We start from the raw sequence: 19,530 nt of genomic DNA, 5'->3' as shown, positions 1-19,530 counted from the left end.
ACGGGACCTTAATGTCCTGGCCAACCCTTTCAATTTTTTCACTTCATTTTTTTTTCGAACGTTGGCAATTGCTATTGAGGTTTTCAACTAGATTGAGAGGACCGAGCCGAACGTGATGATAAAATTTATATTCCTTCAATGAAGTCTTCTTTTGATAAGATAACAAATATATGTGATATTCACATTTTAAGTTTCAATGATCGTATTTGTGCACTCATTAGAAGCAATCGAAGGTAACGATGTGCTCGTCTTTCTTTTGATTCAATCTTCATTACCTCACATCAAGATTATAGATGCCCACCAATGCGGTAGCTTATAGAAATTGCCTTGCTTCTAATAAGTAATAAAATATTAGGACATTGGCTGTCGGTCGGGACTTGTTCATGTGGCGAGGAGGTTATCAAATATCGAATGTAAGTATCAAAGTTAAAATGGTTTATCTTACACCCTTGTTGTCGGATGTGTTTGTTTGAGTGAAATTGTCTTTCCAAAATTGATTTTTCGGACTTTTACTTGTTTGGTTCATCGAAACTAACTAGTCAATTGAAAATACTTTCAAGTCAACAAAAATATTCATGCTTAGAAAGCGAATTCATTAATCTAAAAAAGTAAAAACACTTTCGGAATTGCTCATCTTGAATTTTTTATATTTTTTTTTGGTAAATAAGTATGTAATATAAAGGGGAGGTCAAAAAATACAAAGAATCGGCTTCAAAGACTCACACTCAAAAGAACAGTCTCAAATGAGAATTTTTTATATTATTGTTTCTTCTTTTTTCGTTTTTTTTTTCATTTTTTCTTTTCTTTTTCCTTCTCTCTCTGTCGGTCACTAGCCTCGACGACGGTCGATGACTAATCATAGGCACGGCCCGACGGGGCTTGACCTTGCCAAATCTCAATAGGTTTGAGCCATAGGTACGGGCTGGTGAGCCTCCACCTCACTAGATCTTACAAGACTTAAGCTCATTGGCCATCATCAAGGACTGGCAATCGACAGAGGAAGATGGAGAGAGATAAGGAAAGAAAAATAATAAAAAAATTGTTTAAAAATTCTTTCATAATGAAATTTTCCTGAAATTTTCCCAAAATTTTCCTTGAAAAATGATCGGTCGAAAATATTTTCTTTCATAATGAAATTTTCTTTCTAACAAACGCACCCATAACTTAAGTTTTGATTATCAAAAAGAACATTTAAGTTGTAATAATGTATTTTCCATTTTTCTCCTTTGTTAGTATCCAAACAACATGCTAACACACTATCCCTTCAACTCCTTTCAAATCCCCCCCTCCCTTCCTTATCGTCCAAACAAGTAAAATATAAATAAAAATGATGAATAGATCTTAGTAATAATATCTGTTGTAATAGATCAATCAAATGCGAGATGCACATGCACATGCATACGTATATGAATAGAATATGACTCATTTTAAATGGTAATGTTCGATTACATCATTGTAGCCAATAAACGCATACAACTTAATTCATTAGCTTGAGACAAAAATTACTTAATGGGGTAGGTAGGAATGACTTGCTTAATTGGTCAAGTGTTAAAAACAATATAATGCAAAGTAAAGTCTTATCAATGAGATTGCCGAGACATTTACTCGATTAGTATTCAGCATCCCGTGTTTAGAATGAAAATAATAGAATTTATTCTCATGCATTATTGGGTGACTTTCTATTTTCATTTTCAGTAATTTAAATATTTCGCGGCTTAATATTCAATACTTAAATTTTTCAGCATTTATTTTTCAATTCGATTAAGGAAGTCCCTGTGAAGAGTGCATTTTCCAAGATTTCCTTCCTCTTATCGAAAGTAATATTTTAAATGCGCAGCGACCCTGTAACTTTCGCGGGAAGGAAGAGCGGGGCCCTGCACGCGTGCCTCCCTCGCGTCGCCCACGCTGACCAGCGACGCCGAGGGCCGATGCATTGCTGACCCGGCGTCTTGGACTTTGACTTGGAGTGTCTTGTCTCTCTCTCGCGGATTCCACCGAACGCTTCGTGCCGCCACGTCGAATCGCGAGCGGTAGCTCTCTTCTCTCGCCGAAGGAGGTTTCCACTTCGCGACCGGCGAGGGGGAAATGGCGGTGGGGAGGGAGGAGGTGGAGGTAGTGAAGCCGAGGTCGGACAAGAGGGAGTACCGGAGGATCGTCCTCGAGAACGCTCTCGAGGTCCTCCTCATCAGCGACCCCGACACCGATAAGGTGCGTCCTCTCCCATCAGTCCCGCTCATTCTGTTTAGAATTCTTATATTTTTTTGTAGTGGTTGATCTGTCGTTCGTCTGTCGGCTCGTCCTGCGAGGAAACGATGCTTTTTGACTCGACTTAATGGATGTGGTATTTGTTGTATTTGGATGGTGCAGTGTGCTGCCTCTATGGATGTCGGCGTCGGCGCCTTCTGCAACCCCGAAGGCCTCGACGGCCTTGCTCATTTTCTCGGTAATAGTTCGTGTTTTCGTTTATTTATTTATTGAAAGCTTGTGTAGAAACTACAATCTCTGTGAAGCGAGTATTGTTTGCATCTTTGTCGATCTGTCTGTGTCTGTGTGTGTGGGGGGGTGGGGATCATCGGTGGTCTTCATATCATCTAGACCAGAATTCTTATGTTGAAGGTGAAGAGGATCATTTATTTATTCACAGGGAAATTCACTGCTCACGGATGTATTAGCGACAAATCTGCTAGAAAGAAACAAGGCCTGTAACAAATGTAGGTGGTTCCCCAAACATCGTATTGGTGTCAAGTTCAAATTGGTGCTGATTGTTTTATTGCAAAACCATGTTTCTACATCTCACACCTTGGATTCTCGAATCACAGCATGAAGCACCATCGAAAGAAAAACGAACCGAGATGTGTAGTTACCTTTTGTTTCTAAAGCTCATCTTCTCATCCTGATTTTACAACACTAGTTCTTCGGGTATAAAACCTTCTTCATCTGAAAGTGACATCTTCAGTAACGAATTTTGAACCACCTGATCGACTTATAATACCTTTGTCATTGATCAATCAGCTGTAATTATTTCCTGGTCGCGTAAACTAATAAGCTGGCTGCTTGGAGTTTCTTCGCTCTTTTTGGGTTCTAGGGGCCCAAACTGCATAACACGTGTTTTTTCACCTCAAAAAGTGCCCTTTTTTTCACCTCAAAAAGTGCCCTTTTTTTCTATCATATGTATTTGAGTCCTGCCTTCTTAGTTTTTATATGTTGTTGCAGAGCACATGCTGTTTTATGCTAGTGAAAAGTATCCAGTGGAGGATAGTTATTCCAAATTCATTGCAGAGGTAACTACTAACTGCTTCCATTTTTTCCATGAAGCATCTGGCTTATCATGTTCATGACTGAGATGCTGGGTAGATAGTTGACGTGCCTCCTTTTCCACTTCCAGTTTCTTTTGAATTTTCTACAGCAATCAGCATGACAGAATAGTTGTTTTTAGGTTTCTTTTTCTGATCCCGAATGCATGATTCCTGAGGACTAAAAAAAGAAACTGAAGTCTTTCTGATACTGAAGCTATAGACCAAAATCTTAAATCAATGAGTCCTGTGTACAATTTTAGCATCTTGGAAACGAGCAAAGGCGAGAAACAATCAAGGCCAATGGTTCATTTTGCTTTCATGACATTATACAGGGATTTACCTCCTTATAATGATGATGCATTATCTAGTTGTTTTTGGTTCTGAAGGTACATTCTTCCATCGTTTCCCTCTCCCTTTCAGAGTTCAAATCAAGACTGTATTTAACTGTGTTAGGATATGTAAATGATAAATCATGCCTTCATCTAATAACTTAAACTTTTAGAATAGTTGGTTGTGGTCCTACACAAAAATCTCATATGGTATCGGAGCTGGAGGTCCTTAGTTCGAATATTTCCAGGTCCCATTTGCCTCCCCAATTAAATTTCCACACTTAGCACAAGCCAAAAAACCATACTAAGGGTGAGAGGGAGTGTTAGAATATGTAAATAATAAAGCACGTCTTTATCTAATAGCTTAAACTTTTTAGACTAGTTGGTTGTGGTCCTACACAACAATCTCACAAACTGCTATATGCTGCAATAGCAATGTATAAGTTGTTAATTTTGGGAATAGGTTAATCTCTTTCAGAATAATGGGTAAAAAGGTATTTTGCTATGGCATCCTGTGTGGAATCTGAAATTGTGATCATGAGAGTCGGGAGTTTGTGTTCACTTTTCTTTGGCATCAACTTTCTTTGGTATTTTAAATGGACGAGATTTCTTGAGTTCTCTCTTTTCATTCTATGTGGAGTACGGCATCTGCATCTTCTTCTTGCTTTTTATGCCCTATTGGAATATATGGTGGCGTGGTAGCTTGTTTTCTATGTTGGTTTCTTTACCCACAAAGCAACTCCTTCACGTGATTACACTTTGACATGGCTGAAGTTTGTGAAAGTAACTCTCTTATACTTTTTGTCACACTGATTAGCACGGGGGTAGAAGAAATGCCTTTACATCATTCAGACACACAAACTACCATTTTGACGTTAATGTTGATAGCTTTGAAGAGGCATTGGACAGGTACATGGTGACATTTCTCTTTTTATTTTTTCGTTGATAGCTTGAGGAAATTCTGTAAAACTTCTGCACCTGTCTTGTTTTCTTACATGTGGAACAGGTTCGCGCAGTTTTTCATTAAACCCTTGATGTCCCCTGACGCCACCATGAGGGAAATTAAAGCTGTTCATTCTGGTTAGATTGTTTATTAGGAACCTTAATTATAATAATTCTATTCTTCAATAATTTATCTCTGTTTAATTTCTACGAGATCATTTTCTATAAAGGCTTACTGTTAGCCTTTTTATTCACGCAGAGTACCAGAAAAACTTACTATTTGATAGCCGGCGCATGAACCAGGTAGGAGTTAAAGAACTGATCACAGATATTGACCTTGATTTCGACTGTCATCTATCTGCCTCTGCAAAATGAACTTTGAGGATGAGGTCTCCTTACCGTAACTAAATGCTGGATATAACGGTGTCCTGAACAATCAGGATAAGTATGGTTTGTTTTATAGGAAAAAGAAAAGATTACTATAGGCACCAAGGGGATGCAAACTCTTATGCAAAAAGAGTTCAGTTACTAGACAAATCATCAATAATGTCAATTAAAGCGTTTACGTCCAGACATAGCTTTCCACTGTACCAAGAGTGTAAGACTTTCAACCAACTTTCAATAACAACAGAAACGGGCGTCTACTCTCAGATGAAAGCTCTCTTATTCTGCTCTTCCCAAATCAACAACAAAAAAACGGCAAGGGTAATTGAAGAAATCCAACTTTTCTTAAGACGAGGAAAGAAGACTTTGCCAAGCCCACAATTCTTGTTCAATAGATCCTCCTATTTCCCAACATACAGTGCATGCATAAGTGTCAACCCAATCATTCCTGTCCACGGATGGTGAAGAAGGATGTGTCTCACCGTCTCTGCCTCTCTTTTGCATAAAAAAGCATCTATTGACCAGCACAATCTCTCTTTTCTGCAAAATGTCTAAGGTGAGAATACATTCCCGAGATGCTTTCAAAACAAAAAATTTAACTCTACGGGGTACTAACTTTCCAAATAGCTTTCCAAGGAAAAGCCTCCTTGCTACCCTCAATCTTCTTTTCCAGCACTATAATAAGACTTCACAGAAAAAATCCCAACTCTACCACTTCTCCAAGACAAAGTATACAGAGAAGTGGGACAAATCTTAGAGGCGTACAGAAAATCGAAAAAATTAAGAAAAGCTTCACGAGTTCTTCTGTTAGATTATATTTGCTTTTGTAACCTTTCTGTAAAAATTTAGTGCAGAACAATAAATCACTTTTTTAATGCATAAACTGATGACTCTGTACTCTATAGAGTCAGTTATTCTCTCACTCGTGCTGGTGCTGACACTGGTCCATCTATGCAGCTTCAGAAACATATAAGTGAGGAAAGTCATCCATATCATAAGTTTAGCACAGGTGAGTGTCTCTAAAAGAACTCCAGTTTCACGTTTGTTAGTAGTTGTTGTCTATTGCATTATTTGTACGCTTATAAAAAGCAAGAAGCAAGGTGATTTGTCTTGTTTCAGTTATATTGTTTCTTATCATCGCGAAAACACATTGCTTCTTGCACTTATAGGAAATTGGGATACCTTGGAGATTCGACCGAGAGCAAAAGGACTAGATATTAGAAATGAACTCATCAAATTTTACAAGGAGAACTATTCAGCTAATCTCATGCATCTGGTCGTTTATTCGAAAGGTTTGTCTCGAATCTGGTTTTTAAATACTGATGACCTGTGGAAATAGAAATACTGATAACTCAGATAATTCCCACCAGATTTTGTACTAAACTCCCTTGAGATGTCCAAAAATTTGATAAACTTTCATATTCGGCTAATTTGTATCTCTGATGATGATGGCAGAAAATCTAGATGAAATTCACTCTCTGGTAGAAGACAAGTTCCAAGAAATTCGAAATACTGACAAAAGCAGCTCTCGTTTTCCTGGAGTACCTTGCAGCTCAAAGCATCTACAGGTTTTCATGTCCTTGCCAAGATTGTTGTGTTTACTCCAAGATTCTGCAATTTCCAATTTTTAGTTTTAGCGTGGGAAGGGTGAGACTTATTGGAACAAATTATGAAGATCTTGATTTCTTAAAATTTATCTCCAGATTCTTGTGAAAGCTGTCCCAATCAAACAAGGTCACAAACTGAGAGTTATCTGGCCCGTAACTCCCGAGATTCAACACTACAAGGGAGGGCCTTGTGGGTATCTTGGTCATCTTATCGGCCATCAAGGAGAAGGGTCTCTGTTTTATGTCTTGAAGACATTGGGTGGGTCAGCACATCTTTCACATGATTTTGCCCATCAAATTTCCAAATGCAGGCATTCGTAATTGTGATGCAAAATATGTGAAGAAGGAACATACAAATTTTTTTGACTGGTTGCAGAAATAGGTCAAATAATTTTATTGAAAAAACGTCAATGGGTCTCGGTAGATCAAATATGACTTCTTTGACAATGTTAAAGATAAGTTTTGCACGTTTCAATTTCTTGTGATAAAAGTACTGCACTTGTTTTTAATGTCTTTTCATATATGAGTGCCCTTAGGGATACTCAATAACAAAAGCCTTTTGCAATTATTGTAGTTTAATGTCCTTTGTTAGAAACTGGAAACAGAATGCCCTTAGGAGACTCTGATGGTTATATCGTTTGGTTGATCTATAGGTGCTTTTAACAGTCGACTTTTACTTCCTCACAAGTCGGCTTTCCCTTTTATCTGCACCTCCATTTCTCATCTCATTCACCATTTCATATATGAAGAAAATATATAAAACTGGTTTGTAAGCATATTCATCAGTTTTCTCTCTTTGGAATTTTAAATGATAGATGCTAGTTTATGGAAATTTCGAAGCTTCTGTGCGCAGAGAGTCCCTTGTGCCTGCCTGCCTGCCTGCCTCCCTCCCTCCCTCCCTCCCTCCCTCCCTCCCTCTCTCTCCCTCTCTCTCTTGAAGAAATTTCTACTTGCAAATATACTGGGGTTGCCAACCCACCTGAAAGGTAGGAAAGTGCTAGTAGTGCATCAAGTATAGCAAATCGTCTGGTCTTCATATGAAGCTGCCTTGGGCACCATTAATCAAGAAAAGAAAGTGATCTTTTCCTACAGGTTTGCAGAGGTGCTACAGTTTCTTTGGGAGGTTGGAGAGTTTTTCTTCCTCGTAAGAGAAAAAAGACAGCTTATGTGCAGCAATTTTTGCTTTTCAACTACAGAAAAATCTATTGGCCAAAAGAAAAATGATAGAGAAGTCCCCTGCAGAGCTGGAATCTCATTCTCTTCCATATCTGGCATGAAATAACACAACAAAACTTGTACATAGCGCAGTCCTGATACCTCAATGCAGTAGTCCAGGTGCAACTAGAGAGCTGGTGCATCCTTCCAACTTGCCCAAAGGGAATGGTTATCTAGATGTTGGTGGGGCTTGGGCTATGGGCTCACCAACATAGGATTTTCAGACTGTAGGTGTTGCGGAGTAGCAATGGTTCAAACTGAATATTCTACAGCGGGGGTGGGACCCTTATGGTTACATCCAGAAGGGGTCATTAGCACTGGTTGCCTCTCCTCACTCTTTTACTTATAAAAAAAGGCAATGATTTATCTCAATTTTACCTCCCTGACCTTTTATCCAAAATCATGTTCTTGAGACTGTTCTCTTGAATATCTGTCTTTCCATAGATAAGTGAATTCAAGAGCAAGTAGACTAGCTGGAACCTGTTAGTTTATTATTAGCAACTTGAGGCCGTACTCTTGAATGGCGTCCTTCCTTAAAGAATAGAATTGCAGAGCAAGTAGGCTAGATGGAGCTGTTAGCTTATTTTTTAGCAACAATGATTTGGCATTCACTTTGGTAACATTACAGACTACACAATTCTAAGCTCTTTGTAGCACTGCTGTTGGATGACCTAGGGCCTCAATTCATGCTTAGTATGGCTGAGGCAGCCTAAGTGTCAGCTTTGAACACCACCCACTTTTGTGGTGGAAAAGTTGTAGTTTTTTCAGGGGAGGTGGAAGCTTTAGGACGTCTTTTTCTCTTTTTACTTACAAGAACTTATCTAATCTAACTACATTACCCATGAATTGCTCTCCTTCGCACAGGTTTTTTACTCAAAAGTAGAAAAATTACTAATGCTTTGTCTTCTTGTGCCAATTGTGGCTTTGATGCTGCAGGATGGGCTACAAGTCTGTTTGCGGGTGAAGGGGAGTCATATTGGGAATTTGCATTTTTTACCGTGGAAATCGATCTTACTGATGCTGGTCATGGTTAGTTTCTTCATGTTCTTCATTCTCTCCTATTGGTTTATCACTAGAAATGCCTCTCTCTCTCTCTCTCTCCCCTAAACCAGCCCCCCACCCACCACATCCCCCCCCACCGGCACACCCGCCTGCCCCTTTCTCATATGTGAGACCATAGAGATGATAAGCATCTCCATTTTCCAGTTAGTTGTTAGTAGAGTATTTTTATTAGCATTCATCTTTGTTATCTGCAATTTAAATATGCTTTTTTCATTCATGTTTGTCAACTGTCCTAATATTTAAGCTGGAGGAATTAGTGATTGGGTTGAACTTAATATTTCCTTGTTTGTCTTATCTTCCTCCTTACCTTTCTGTTGAATTTGGCTTCCTCATTTAGTTCTTGACTGAAACATTGCTATTTCTCCCAATCTTGATGATATCATTGTTTCATGGTGGCAAATTTGGACTTATTATGTTTCTGACGGTCTATGCCTGAAAATAATATAATCGTCATTTACATAGGCCTATTGCACTTTAGAAGATGCTTGGCAATTGCTGGTTTGAAATTGTTATACGATGTAGTTGTTTTTCTGCTACTAGATACAGTCCTCTTATTCCATACACTATACTTATAGGAGCTTCAATTTTTTCTTCTCTCTGCCATCTAGAAGTACTCTTTTGTCCATTCATCTATGGATTGGTAGGTTTTCAAGGTTAATGAAATTTGGTTGACTTGTTTGCAGAACATGTGCAAGATATTGTTGGATTGTTGTTCAAATATATTATTCTCTTACGGCAGTCCGGTGTTTGCAAGTGGATATTTGATGAGGTATGCAACTGAACTATGTGGAAATGGTTGCTCATTTTCAAATTCTTCTCTTGGAAAATGCAAAGATTGACTTTTGGTGGCGTGCATATGAGCAATTTCTTCTGCTGCTGTCGGTGGTTGTGTTATACTCAGTTTTTCAACTGGCATCTCCTTCTCGTACCTGCATATAGAAAAAAAAAATTGAAAACATAAGTTCATCACCTATTTGTGGCTGTTTATTCTTCTTGTTCATAAATGTATAGTACGTTGAACATCTCCAGTAGTTTTGGCGATTGCACACAAACAGATTTGGACATATACCGGCACAATATGGTTCTGTATTCTTTCTTATTCATTTTAAACATATCACTATGGTGAGAAATAATCATGAGCTAAGTGGTCCATTTGTTTATACCTTCATTGAGATATGCTACATGAATATCAGGCTCGTAAAATTACTACCTGCTATCATTTCTATATCGAGTGTTGGACATTTGGAGTGCTAAAACTTGGCACGGGGACACTTAAGTGCTAAAATCGGAGCAAAATGGATCAGTTAAGTGTCAATGGCGAGAAAATCTGGCCAAAATGTTAATGTGGTGATTTTCCTATGAAACAAGTGCAAAACGACATCATTTTGCACGTTAACGTGACTAGACAAGTGCAAAAACGACATCGTTTTGCTGTTGATGTGGATAAATAATTAATATAAAACTTAATTAAATTAAATTTAAAATGAAATTAAAAAAAAAAGGGAGGAAGGAGATGAATAGTTGGAGGTGGCTAAGGGCTCAGCCCTTGTCGCCGCAGCCACCACCTCCCCGTTGTTGGTGGGAAGGACCAACGATGGTGGGTGAGGGTTGGCTGGGGTCACTAGGCCTTGGCTAGGGGCCGATGGCCCTGGCCGACTAGCGGTGAGGGCCTATGAGCCCTCGCCTAGATCTGGGGCGGTCAAGCCAAGGGCCGACAATCCTCACCGAATCTGGGGGAGGGCCGGTGGCCCAGACTAGCGGTTGCCCTTGGCTAGGGTCGGTGACCCTCACCAAATTTGGAGGAGGGCTGTGACCCTCGCCTCAAAAGTGGGTGAGGGCTCGCAAGCCCTCGCCGCCGGTCAACTAGGGTCGTCGGCCCATGGTCAAGGCCTGGTGACCCCGACCAACCCTCCCCCACTATCGTTGGCCCTTCCCGGTGATGGTGGGGGAAAAGGCTGAGCCTTTAGCTGCCTCCAACTGTTCATCTTCTTCCTTCCTCTCTCTCTCTTAAATAATTTTGTTTTAAATTTAATTTGATTCATTTTCATATTGAAATTCAAATCTACACCAAAAATACATCATTTTTGTGTTTCTTTGTTGAGTTAGCTCTCCGACGAGTCATGTAGGTGAGCAAAATTAATAAAAAATTACCACGTAAAATTTCCGGCGGAATTTGCCAGAAGTGACACCTAAGTGTCCCTTTATGCTTGTATCTATACATTAATGAAGATTGTTAATAATAGCAGATGGTTGTGCTGCATGGCATCGTTCACATGCTGGATTACCAATTAATTTCATTTTCATTGACATGCTTTAGTGTCACTTTTTGGGTTGGATCGAACATAATTATTTCTATGAATGCCACATTAATTTAATGCATCTTGGTTCATGATGTTTCGAAGGTTCTTGATTTTCAAGCTGCATTTTATTGGATACTTGTTCACTGTAGATTTTCTTTTTGTAAATATATACTTTCCTAATCCATTTTTGGATGCGTTGATGAAGCTCTCAGCCTTGTGTGAGACTAAGTTTCATTATCAAGACAAAATCCCTCCCATTCAATATGTAGTCAATGTCGCGTCCAATATGGAGGTATGTCGAGCATTTCCTTAGATCTCCCTTTTGCCTTTTCTTTAATATACATGTGTGTGGGCGGTGCCTAAGTGTTATTAAGGGCTGCGTAGAATTCTTTTGAAGTGGAAATTAACTCGACATTAATTTATTGATATCACTGAAGTTAATCTGTAACTAAGAGCTCGTTTGGTTTTGATTAAAAAAGCAAAAATGGATTTCCTTTCCAAATGCGAAAATGGAAAAGATACTTAAGTTTCATGAAAGATTATATTTGAATTGACATGTCAATATTTGTATGTTTTGAAAAGTTTGAAGTGTTCCACCTTGAGCAATGGCTTCTACGGGTGCATCAATAAGAAGATCTTTAAAATGTTCGAAATTATTATCTTACATGGATTTCCATGGGGGCAGCTTCTGCCCCAACTTAAAAAATGCACCTGTCCCTGAATGCTGTAGAGTGGTTGCGCATCTGCAAAGTCCTAGTTGTTCAGGTCAAATCGATTCTCAGAAGTTTGAAGACCATAAACAGCATGACAAGTATCTGCAAAGCTCATCTATCTAGGATCAACATCTTCAGATGTTTGTTATCAGTTCTTGGGGTTAGAGTAAATGAAATTTAGATGAGATGTAAATATTTGGTTCTTTTAAATACTCCATTTTTCAGTAAAAACTTGCACTTAGGGACATTCTTCTCCTTTTGCGTTTAATGCATGCCATGCCTCGAAGTGAAATCATTGTAATTATAAGTACCAAATAATTTAATAGTTTTTTACTGAACTTTAGATATATCCACCTGAAGATTGGATCGTGGGATCCTCTTTGCCTTGTGAATTCAATCCTGGCACTATTCAAGTGGTGCTGGATAAGCTCTCTCCAGACAATGTCCGGTGAGTCTATTAGTACTAAGAAAGTATTAAAATCATGCCTTAGGGCCTATCAAATGACCGATGTTTATGATGACTATTTCATTGTTCTTTTCCCGGTTGCTGCATTGTAAGTGCATTGAAGGTTTATCAAAGACAATTTAGGTCACCAGTCCTCTGTATGGATGTCAAACCTGCATAGGAGTACCAGAGGGTCACTTTAACTTGGTTTCTCAACTTTTCCGAACTCTCAGATCCTATATGGTTTGGAGGATTTAGTTGGCATGTACCTCAATAAAACCTGACCACAATATTTTTATTCTTCTGCGTTGTGTTGTTTTGGTATTATATTATTGATTTTTGTTTTAGGAATATTTATTTGTTCAAAACATTAAAACAAATTGTTGGGTTTTAAGTTCTCATATACTTAATTGGGATGACTTTTGAAGCTCCATTCAGAAAACATGTTTGAGGGGACTAATCAGGTTCATGGTCTTTATGGGGCCAGCCATTCCAAAGCCACCTCACTGCCATTTCTACACTTTGACATGCATGCACCTGTCCAGACACACGCCTTCATGCTGGTGCCATATTGTCTGTATAATGGCAATCAGACTTGGAAAAGTCATCTGCAATCATTTATTATGGCCAATCTGCATGGATTTGACAATAAAGATATTCAAGCACAGATTACACTAAGTCAAATTTGAGAAATCTCTTTCTATGTTGAGTTTTTTATAACATGTCTTTTATGCAAACAACTGAAGAAAGCAGTTGCTGAACTGCCATTTCATTACCCAATCTTATTTAGCCATTTCCACTTTCCGGCTTGCATGTTGAACATCAAATCCAGAATGTTCTAATAAAACCATAACTTATCCAAGATAGTTAACCATCCCTATTTGCCAGAAATAAGTCATGCTATTCATATTTATTGCTAACGTATGCAATGAAAAATTTCTCCACAAGGATTGCATTGTAACTACTCTTTCTTTAGCAAATTGGAATGTTTTACATGTCAATATAATCCTAAAACAGGAATGAGTCTGTTTTTCAACAGAATCTTTTGGGAGTCCAAGAGTTTTGAAGGATCAACTGACATGGTGGAACCATGGTATGGAACAGCATATTCCATCAACCGAATCTCTGCCTCTACTATACAGGTATCCCTTTTTTGATAGTCTTGTCACTGATTTTCATTCCAAGTGTGGTGATTTCACAGATGAAGTGGCACATTATGCTTTGATGATTTTATCTTAATTTTCAATTGATTTTGTTGAGTAGTCGGCAAAATTGCAGCTCCCACCATGAATGTTCATTCCCTGCAATATTTAAACATAATCAGGTCTACCAAGCTTGTTCATTTGGTATTCTGGTAGCGTGATTCTGTTAGATACTCAGTGAAGCATTTGTATAAGATGTCTGAGAGATAATCACCACTATAGTCCTATCAATTGCTTTTGTTAGGTGTACTTCTTCAACTAAAATAATGCTCCGACCAACTGGAGTGATTGTCCCTCAAAATGTAGTGTGCATATTTACACTAAAGAGGCGAGATAAATGAGGTTACCTAGACATGGAGTATACAATTTTTCTTTTGCTGGAGAACAGAAAGAATTATCCTTAATATTGTCTGTACTTGATTTGCAGGAATGGATATCATCTTCTCCTGATGTAAATTTGCATTTACCAGCACCCAATGTATTCATCCCTACCGATTTATCCCTAAAGATTTCAGAAGAAAAGGTGTGGTGTACAATACATTCTGAACTTATCTTGTTCATTTTTTAGCTCCTGTAGTGACTGATCTTTTGCACAGATCAATTTACCAGTTCTCTTGAGGAAGTCATCATACTCAACATTGTGGTTCAAGCCTGATACTGTATTCTCCACTCCCAAGGCATATATTAAAATAGATTTCAGCTGCCCCCATGCTAGCAACTCATCTGAAACTGTATTGCTGGCTGATTTGTTTATGGGGTTATTGATGGATTACTTAAATGAATTCGGTAAGATTTGAAAGTACACTAGACTGTATAGGAATATCTCATGCTATGTTTCATATCAGTCTTGATTTTACTGTAGTTATTCCTTTGAAAATGGCATTCAATGTTCAATGTGATTTCGGTAAATCTGTTCTTCTATCTAATGTGTTTATTGCTGTGACATATATAATTGGTTCTCTTCTTAATTTGCTTTTTTGGGTATGTTTCAGCTTATTATGCGCGGGTTGCTGGCCTTTATTACAATGTGCATCACACCAACACAGGTTTTCAGGTTCTTGTTTTTTAAATAAGCTACTTTTATTTTAGTTAAGCATAAAAAGACTGGGAAATTCTTTTATGCTTTTTTCTTCACTCAAATTTTCTGTCTTGAAATTTTTTGAAATGGATATACAGTGGGCAAGCAATTCTATAGAGTGCCCTACTCTCTCTTGTGTATGCAGGAGTGGACATCCTCTCTGCTGACCATATGTTTTCGTACTTAGGTCACTGTGGTTGGTTATAATCATAAGCTGAGGATATTGCTGGAAAAAGTTATCAAGAAAATTGCAACCTTTGAAGTGAGACCTGAGAGATTTGCTGTGATCAAGGTGAACTGTGCTTCTCCCTCTCTCTCACAGAAAATACCTGCACCATTTACCTTCTGCTTTTGCAAAGTTAGCTTTGTGATTCTCTCTTTGCCCATATATGTAACAGGAAGTGGTGACAAAAGATTATCAGAATATGAAATTTCAGCAACCATATCAGCAGGCTGAGTACTATTGTTCACTGATACTGCGAGACGACACTCGGCCCTGGACAGAACAACTTGAAGTTCTCCCCGCAATTAAGGGCGAAGATCTCACCAATTTTTTGCCCCTAATGTTATCAAGGACCTTCCTGGAGTTCTACATAGCTGGTATGTAGTCTACAGCTTTATTTTAAAATTTGTGGTAGATCACTGCCATCCTCTTTTGAGTTTCGAGTTATACCTGCTAACTCTTGTGTAGGGAATATTGAACGTGGTGAAGCAGAGTCTATAGTTCAGCATATTGAAAATACTCTTTTCCACGGTTCACAGCCAATATGCCAACCTTTATATCCATCCCAGCATCTGACAAATAGAGTAGTTGAACTAGGAACTGGATTGAGTCACTTCTACTGTACGGAAGGCCTAAATCCAAGTGATGAGAATTCTGCTCTGGTGCACTATATTCAGGTAGTTCCATGACTTGATTTGCATACGCAGGTGCGAAATTGGCAGGATGTAACCCGAAAGCTTGGCATATATGTTATCTTCGAAATGAAGATCATTATGGCTGTTACTCTCCTTCTCAATCTTCACTTATAAAGACTTTAGATTTAGAATTTACGCATGCTTATTCTTGTTCCTCTGTCTTGAAGGGAGTGTAAATCTTTATTCGTGTCTTCAGAACGATATAAAATAGCATTTATCAGACATTATGAGTTCCTCTTGTTACTATCTCTTTTACTCTCTGACATTTGGTGAATTCAAAAGCTAGGAGGTTGTCTTGCCAAGTACATATACTCTTGCCTAGTCTGTCCAGTCAAGTGTTTGTTTTTTCCATTTACCGTTGGTGATTGGAAATTAGCTGGAAGACCAGAAGATGCACTTTTTTTCGTTTTTGGCAAGGATGCCATCAGATCTCCATTTGTCTGGGGCTTGACAAAGGATACCCTGAATATATTATTATTTGATAGTTGTTCTTTGTTCTTCTGTTGTCTGTAAGTTGATTTACTTCTGTCATGTTATTCATTTCTTGACACATTCGTATTCCTTTGCCAAAATCAGAAAATGAGAGTGTCTAGCCCCCCTCCCCTCCCCCACCCCTGCTTGCTTCTCCCCCTCTTTTTCTGGTATGTTTTGCTTTTTTAATTTTTCAATGTCTTGTTATTGGAAGGGCCTTGATTTGCTAGTTGATTGATTATGTAGGTTCACCGGGATGATATCGTGATGAACATAAAGCTTCAGCTTTTTGCTCTAATCGCCAAGCAAGCAGCATTCCACCAGCTTAGATCTGTGGAGCAGCTTGGGTACATAACCATGCTTAAGCAGAGGTACTTAAGGCACTTCTTGACCTACAAAGTTTCAATGCATGGTTGCTGTTTCTCATATTTTTCGTCTCCTTCAACATAGGAACGATTATGGAATTCATGGACTACAATTCATAATCCAATCCACAGTGAAGGTGACTAGCAATATTTTGTTTTAGGACCAAGGTCATTGCCTCATATTCTAATATATCCATCTTTTTAGGGGCCTGGTGCTATTGATTTGAGAGTTGAGGAATTCCTAAAAATGTTCGAAAGCAAACTATCTCAGATGACAAATGAAGACTTCAAGGTGAGTCAGATGATGCTGGAATTTGGAAGGTACATTAATTGAGTGACAACCTTTGTTGGTAAAATGAAACAGTTGAATAATTGAAAATTGAGATCCATTAGACATATTGAATGCTGAGATTACCCATTGAATTCTGGTATTTGATCTATAATCAAAATAGGTATTCATGATTCTTAGCATGTGGAAGGTACGTTAAGAGTGAAATCCTTGAATGATGTTGCCACTTATATGAGCATTTCCTGGTTTAGATAGTAAGGCTATTCTCAATTAAGTAGTAAGTTGTGTAGATGTTCATATTATTACTCTTAAGATGTCAGCTTGCCTTTTCACCAGTAAAAATCCACAGCAGTGTTGGATGCAGGCTTGACTACTCAATATAGGGTACCGAGAAGGGAAAGTGAGCTGTTGTTATCAGTCGGTCTTTGGACAAATATTGCTCCAAGCCTTGTTCATCTTTGTTTTGAATGCCTCCTATGGAAGGAGTGATAGTGCATATACCTGAAAAAAAATGCATCGAGAATCTTTTCAGACCTCATATAAGAAATACTCAATAGGAATCGCTTGTAGTGGTGTTTTATTTTCTGGGGTAAAAAGCACTTCCAAAATTACATAGTGAGAACTTCCTTTCTCACTGACTTTCCTGCAATCCATCCCATTTGCAAGATTTGTACTCGAGTGGATTCTTGTGTAAAAAATAGTGCAAAGTAACTGCGCCATCTTTAGCTGGGAGACATAGCATGGTCATACTAATCGGTTCCTTATCATATGCAGAGCAATGTGAATGCGTTGATCGATATGAAGCTTGAGAAGCACAAGAATCTGAGGGAAGAATGTGCATTCTACTGGAAAGAAATCTCCGATGGAACTCGGAAATTTGATAGGAGAGAAACTGAGGTATGAAGCTCGATCTAAACATTAACTGGGCAGATATACTGTAATTCTTCTCTCTACTTTGACTACTGAAATGGGTGGAGCCGCCAGCACTAATAGATAGTAGTTAGAAACAAGACTGAAATTAATGACAGCCTTTGTTTAGTGCGAAATTCTCGAGCCAGACTTCAGTAATATAGTATTAAGTTCTTACAAATGATACTGGATCAGGTAGAGGCGCTGAGACAGCTAACGCAGCAAGAGTTGCTGGATTTCTTCAATGATTATGTAAAAGTTGGCGCAGCTAGAAAGAAGACGCTATCCGTTCGTGTTTATGGGAGCCTGCACACATCTGAGTACACGACTGACAAAAACCAACCGGTTCAACCATCCTTGATTCAAATCGAGGATATCCTCAGTTTTCGAAGATCTCAACCTCTTTATGGCTCATTTAAAGGGGCTTGTGGTCGAGTGAAGTTGTAAGGAATCGATTCGTCTTCAGACGAATGATTCAAATGGCAATGTTTTGGAATAGAATAAACGTTCGGACTATTCTGGACAGCCGCGGTTGGAATTCCGATGAACGGGGGACGGACATCATTCATTCCGAGGCCTGCGTGCTTCCAATTCTTGTTCATTTTCTTCCTGAACAGTGGTCATTGCTTTCGAGGTTTTCGACGAGGCCAAGAGGACCGAGTCGAACGCCAAGATAAAAATTTATATTCCTTCGAAGAAGTCATGTTTGATAAGATAACAATTACACGTCGTGTCTATGCTTTTAAGTCCAATCATCGTATTCACGCACTCATTAAAAGCAATTAAAGATATCAATGTGCTCGTCATTCTTTCGACTATAGATACCCATCGACGTCATCACGGTTGCTTATAGAAATTGCTTTGCTTCTAATAAACAAAAAATCTGTGGGGTATAGAAAGCAAAAAGAAGAACTATAGGACATTGATTGTTGCCTGCCGGTTCGGACACATTCATGTGACGTGGAGGTTGTCGATATCGAATGTCAGGATCAAAGTTAAAATAGTTTATCTTATGCCCTTGTTGTAATTTAAGTTCTGAGTAGTTGAAAGGACATATAAGTCATAATGGTTTATTTTCCATTCTTATCCTTTGTTTATCCGAGCAATATTCTAACACACGATCCCTTGAACTTGAACTCCTTTTGAATCCTTTCCCCTCATCTCTGTTCTTCTCGCCTGAATCAAGTAAAATGTTTTCTGAACGATGGATAAATCATGTTGTAATGGGTCAATTGAAAGTGAGATGCATATGCATGTGAGTATATTACAATTCATTGCACGGGTAAAAAAAATTGATTATTGCCACACATTATAAGTGTCATAGGAATTATATTCTTCCAAGTAGTGTCTGATAAGCAAATTAAATGGGTTAGATAACCACTTATTGCATATTGCTTAACTGATTAGTTCAAGACAAAAATTACTTAATAGGGTGAGCAAGAATAACTTACTAAATAGTAGAAAGTAAAGTCTTATCAAAACTCACTATCCCATGTTTAGAAAGAAAATGATAGAATTTGTTCTCATAAGTTATCAAAGCAACCTTTTTATTTTCATTTTCAATATTTTAAATATTTTGCCTCTTAATATTCAATGATTAAATTTTCAGTTTTTATAGATAAGCTGTAAAAAATGCATTTTAGGCTCCATTTATTTTATGAAATATGAATAATTTAGAAAATATTTTTTTAAATAATAACTTATATCACTTAAAAGATAGAATGAACAATTTTTTTTTTTACTGTTCAAGAAAATGTTTAGACAAATAAACTATTGTTAATGATGAAATATTTTTTAGTAATTAATTATTATAAACTACATAAGCGATTATTTTATAAAAAAATAATTTTATATAATTTATTTTTCGCCAAATAAACGGAGAAGCCAGCTCCCTTTTATTTAAGGCGATATTTTAAATGTGCAGAAATCTGGTAATTTTCGCGGGAAAGGAGAGCGGGGCCCTGCGCGCGTGCCTCACTACCCGTCGCTGATGCTGACCAGCGAC

General features: G+C 38.1%; 1 protein-coding gene across 2 annotated transcripts in view; it reads left to right on the top strand.

Annotated features, from left to right (window-relative positions):
- The first annotated feature begins 1,963 nt into the window (after nucleotides 1-1,963).
- LOC120285897 (insulin-degrading enzyme-like 1, peroxisomal) overlaps nucleotides 1,964-19,530 on the top strand; it is a 33,439-nt gene continuing 15,872 nt past the window's right edge. Inside the window, exons 1-26 of one of the 2 annotated variants that reach the window (XM_010058844.3) lie at nucleotides 1,964-2,208; nucleotides 2,368-2,443; nucleotides 3,214-3,281; nucleotides 4,443-4,534; nucleotides 4,632-4,705; nucleotides 4,827-4,870; nucleotides 5,909-5,960; nucleotides 6,121-6,243; nucleotides 6,407-6,519; nucleotides 6,655-6,817; nucleotides 8,710-8,802; nucleotides 9,519-9,604; nucleotides 11,341-11,427; nucleotides 12,193-12,296; nucleotides 13,333-13,435; nucleotides 13,923-14,018; nucleotides 14,092-14,281; nucleotides 14,488-14,549; nucleotides 14,761-14,865; nucleotides 14,972-15,173; nucleotides 15,265-15,473; nucleotides 16,209-16,333; nucleotides 16,413-16,464; nucleotides 16,533-16,619; nucleotides 17,391-17,513; nucleotides 17,721-18,249. In XM_010058844.3, the coding sequence (XP_010057146.1) occupies nucleotides 2,086-2,208; nucleotides 2,368-2,443; nucleotides 3,214-3,281; nucleotides 4,443-4,534; nucleotides 4,632-4,705; nucleotides 4,827-4,870; nucleotides 5,909-5,960; nucleotides 6,121-6,243; nucleotides 6,407-6,519; nucleotides 6,655-6,817; nucleotides 8,710-8,802; nucleotides 9,519-9,604; nucleotides 11,341-11,427; nucleotides 12,193-12,296; nucleotides 13,333-13,435; nucleotides 13,923-14,018; nucleotides 14,092-14,281; nucleotides 14,488-14,549; nucleotides 14,761-14,865; nucleotides 14,972-15,173; nucleotides 15,265-15,473; nucleotides 16,209-16,333; nucleotides 16,413-16,464; nucleotides 16,533-16,619; nucleotides 17,391-17,513; nucleotides 17,721-17,972 (2,904 nt within the window). In that variant the 5' untranslated portion in view covers nucleotides 1,964-2,085 and the 3' untranslated portion in view covers nucleotides 17,973-18,249. Of the gene's footprint in view, nucleotides 2,209-2,367; nucleotides 2,444-3,213; nucleotides 3,282-4,442; nucleotides 4,535-4,631; nucleotides 4,706-4,826; nucleotides 4,871-5,908; nucleotides 5,961-6,120; nucleotides 6,244-6,406; nucleotides 6,520-6,654; nucleotides 6,818-8,709; nucleotides 8,803-9,518; nucleotides 9,605-11,340; nucleotides 11,428-12,192; nucleotides 12,297-13,332; nucleotides 13,436-13,922; nucleotides 14,019-14,091; nucleotides 14,282-14,487; nucleotides 14,550-14,760; nucleotides 14,866-14,971; nucleotides 15,174-15,264; nucleotides 15,474-16,208; nucleotides 16,334-16,412; nucleotides 16,465-16,532; nucleotides 16,620-17,390; nucleotides 17,514-17,720; nucleotides 18,250-19,530 lie in introns of those variants that run through there. The other variant, XM_039315288.1, reaches the window with a different exon arrangement.

This window comes from Eucalyptus grandis, chromosome 1 (assembly GCF_016545825.1).
Source record: "Eucalyptus grandis isolate ANBG69807.140 chromosome 1, ASM1654582v1, whole genome shotgun sequence".
NCBI lineage: Eukaryota > Viridiplantae > Streptophyta > Magnoliopsida > Myrtales > Myrtaceae > Eucalyptus > Eucalyptus grandis.
The sequence above is the reverse complement of the archived record's forward strand: the minus strand, read 5'-3'. Positions and strand labels throughout refer to the sequence as shown.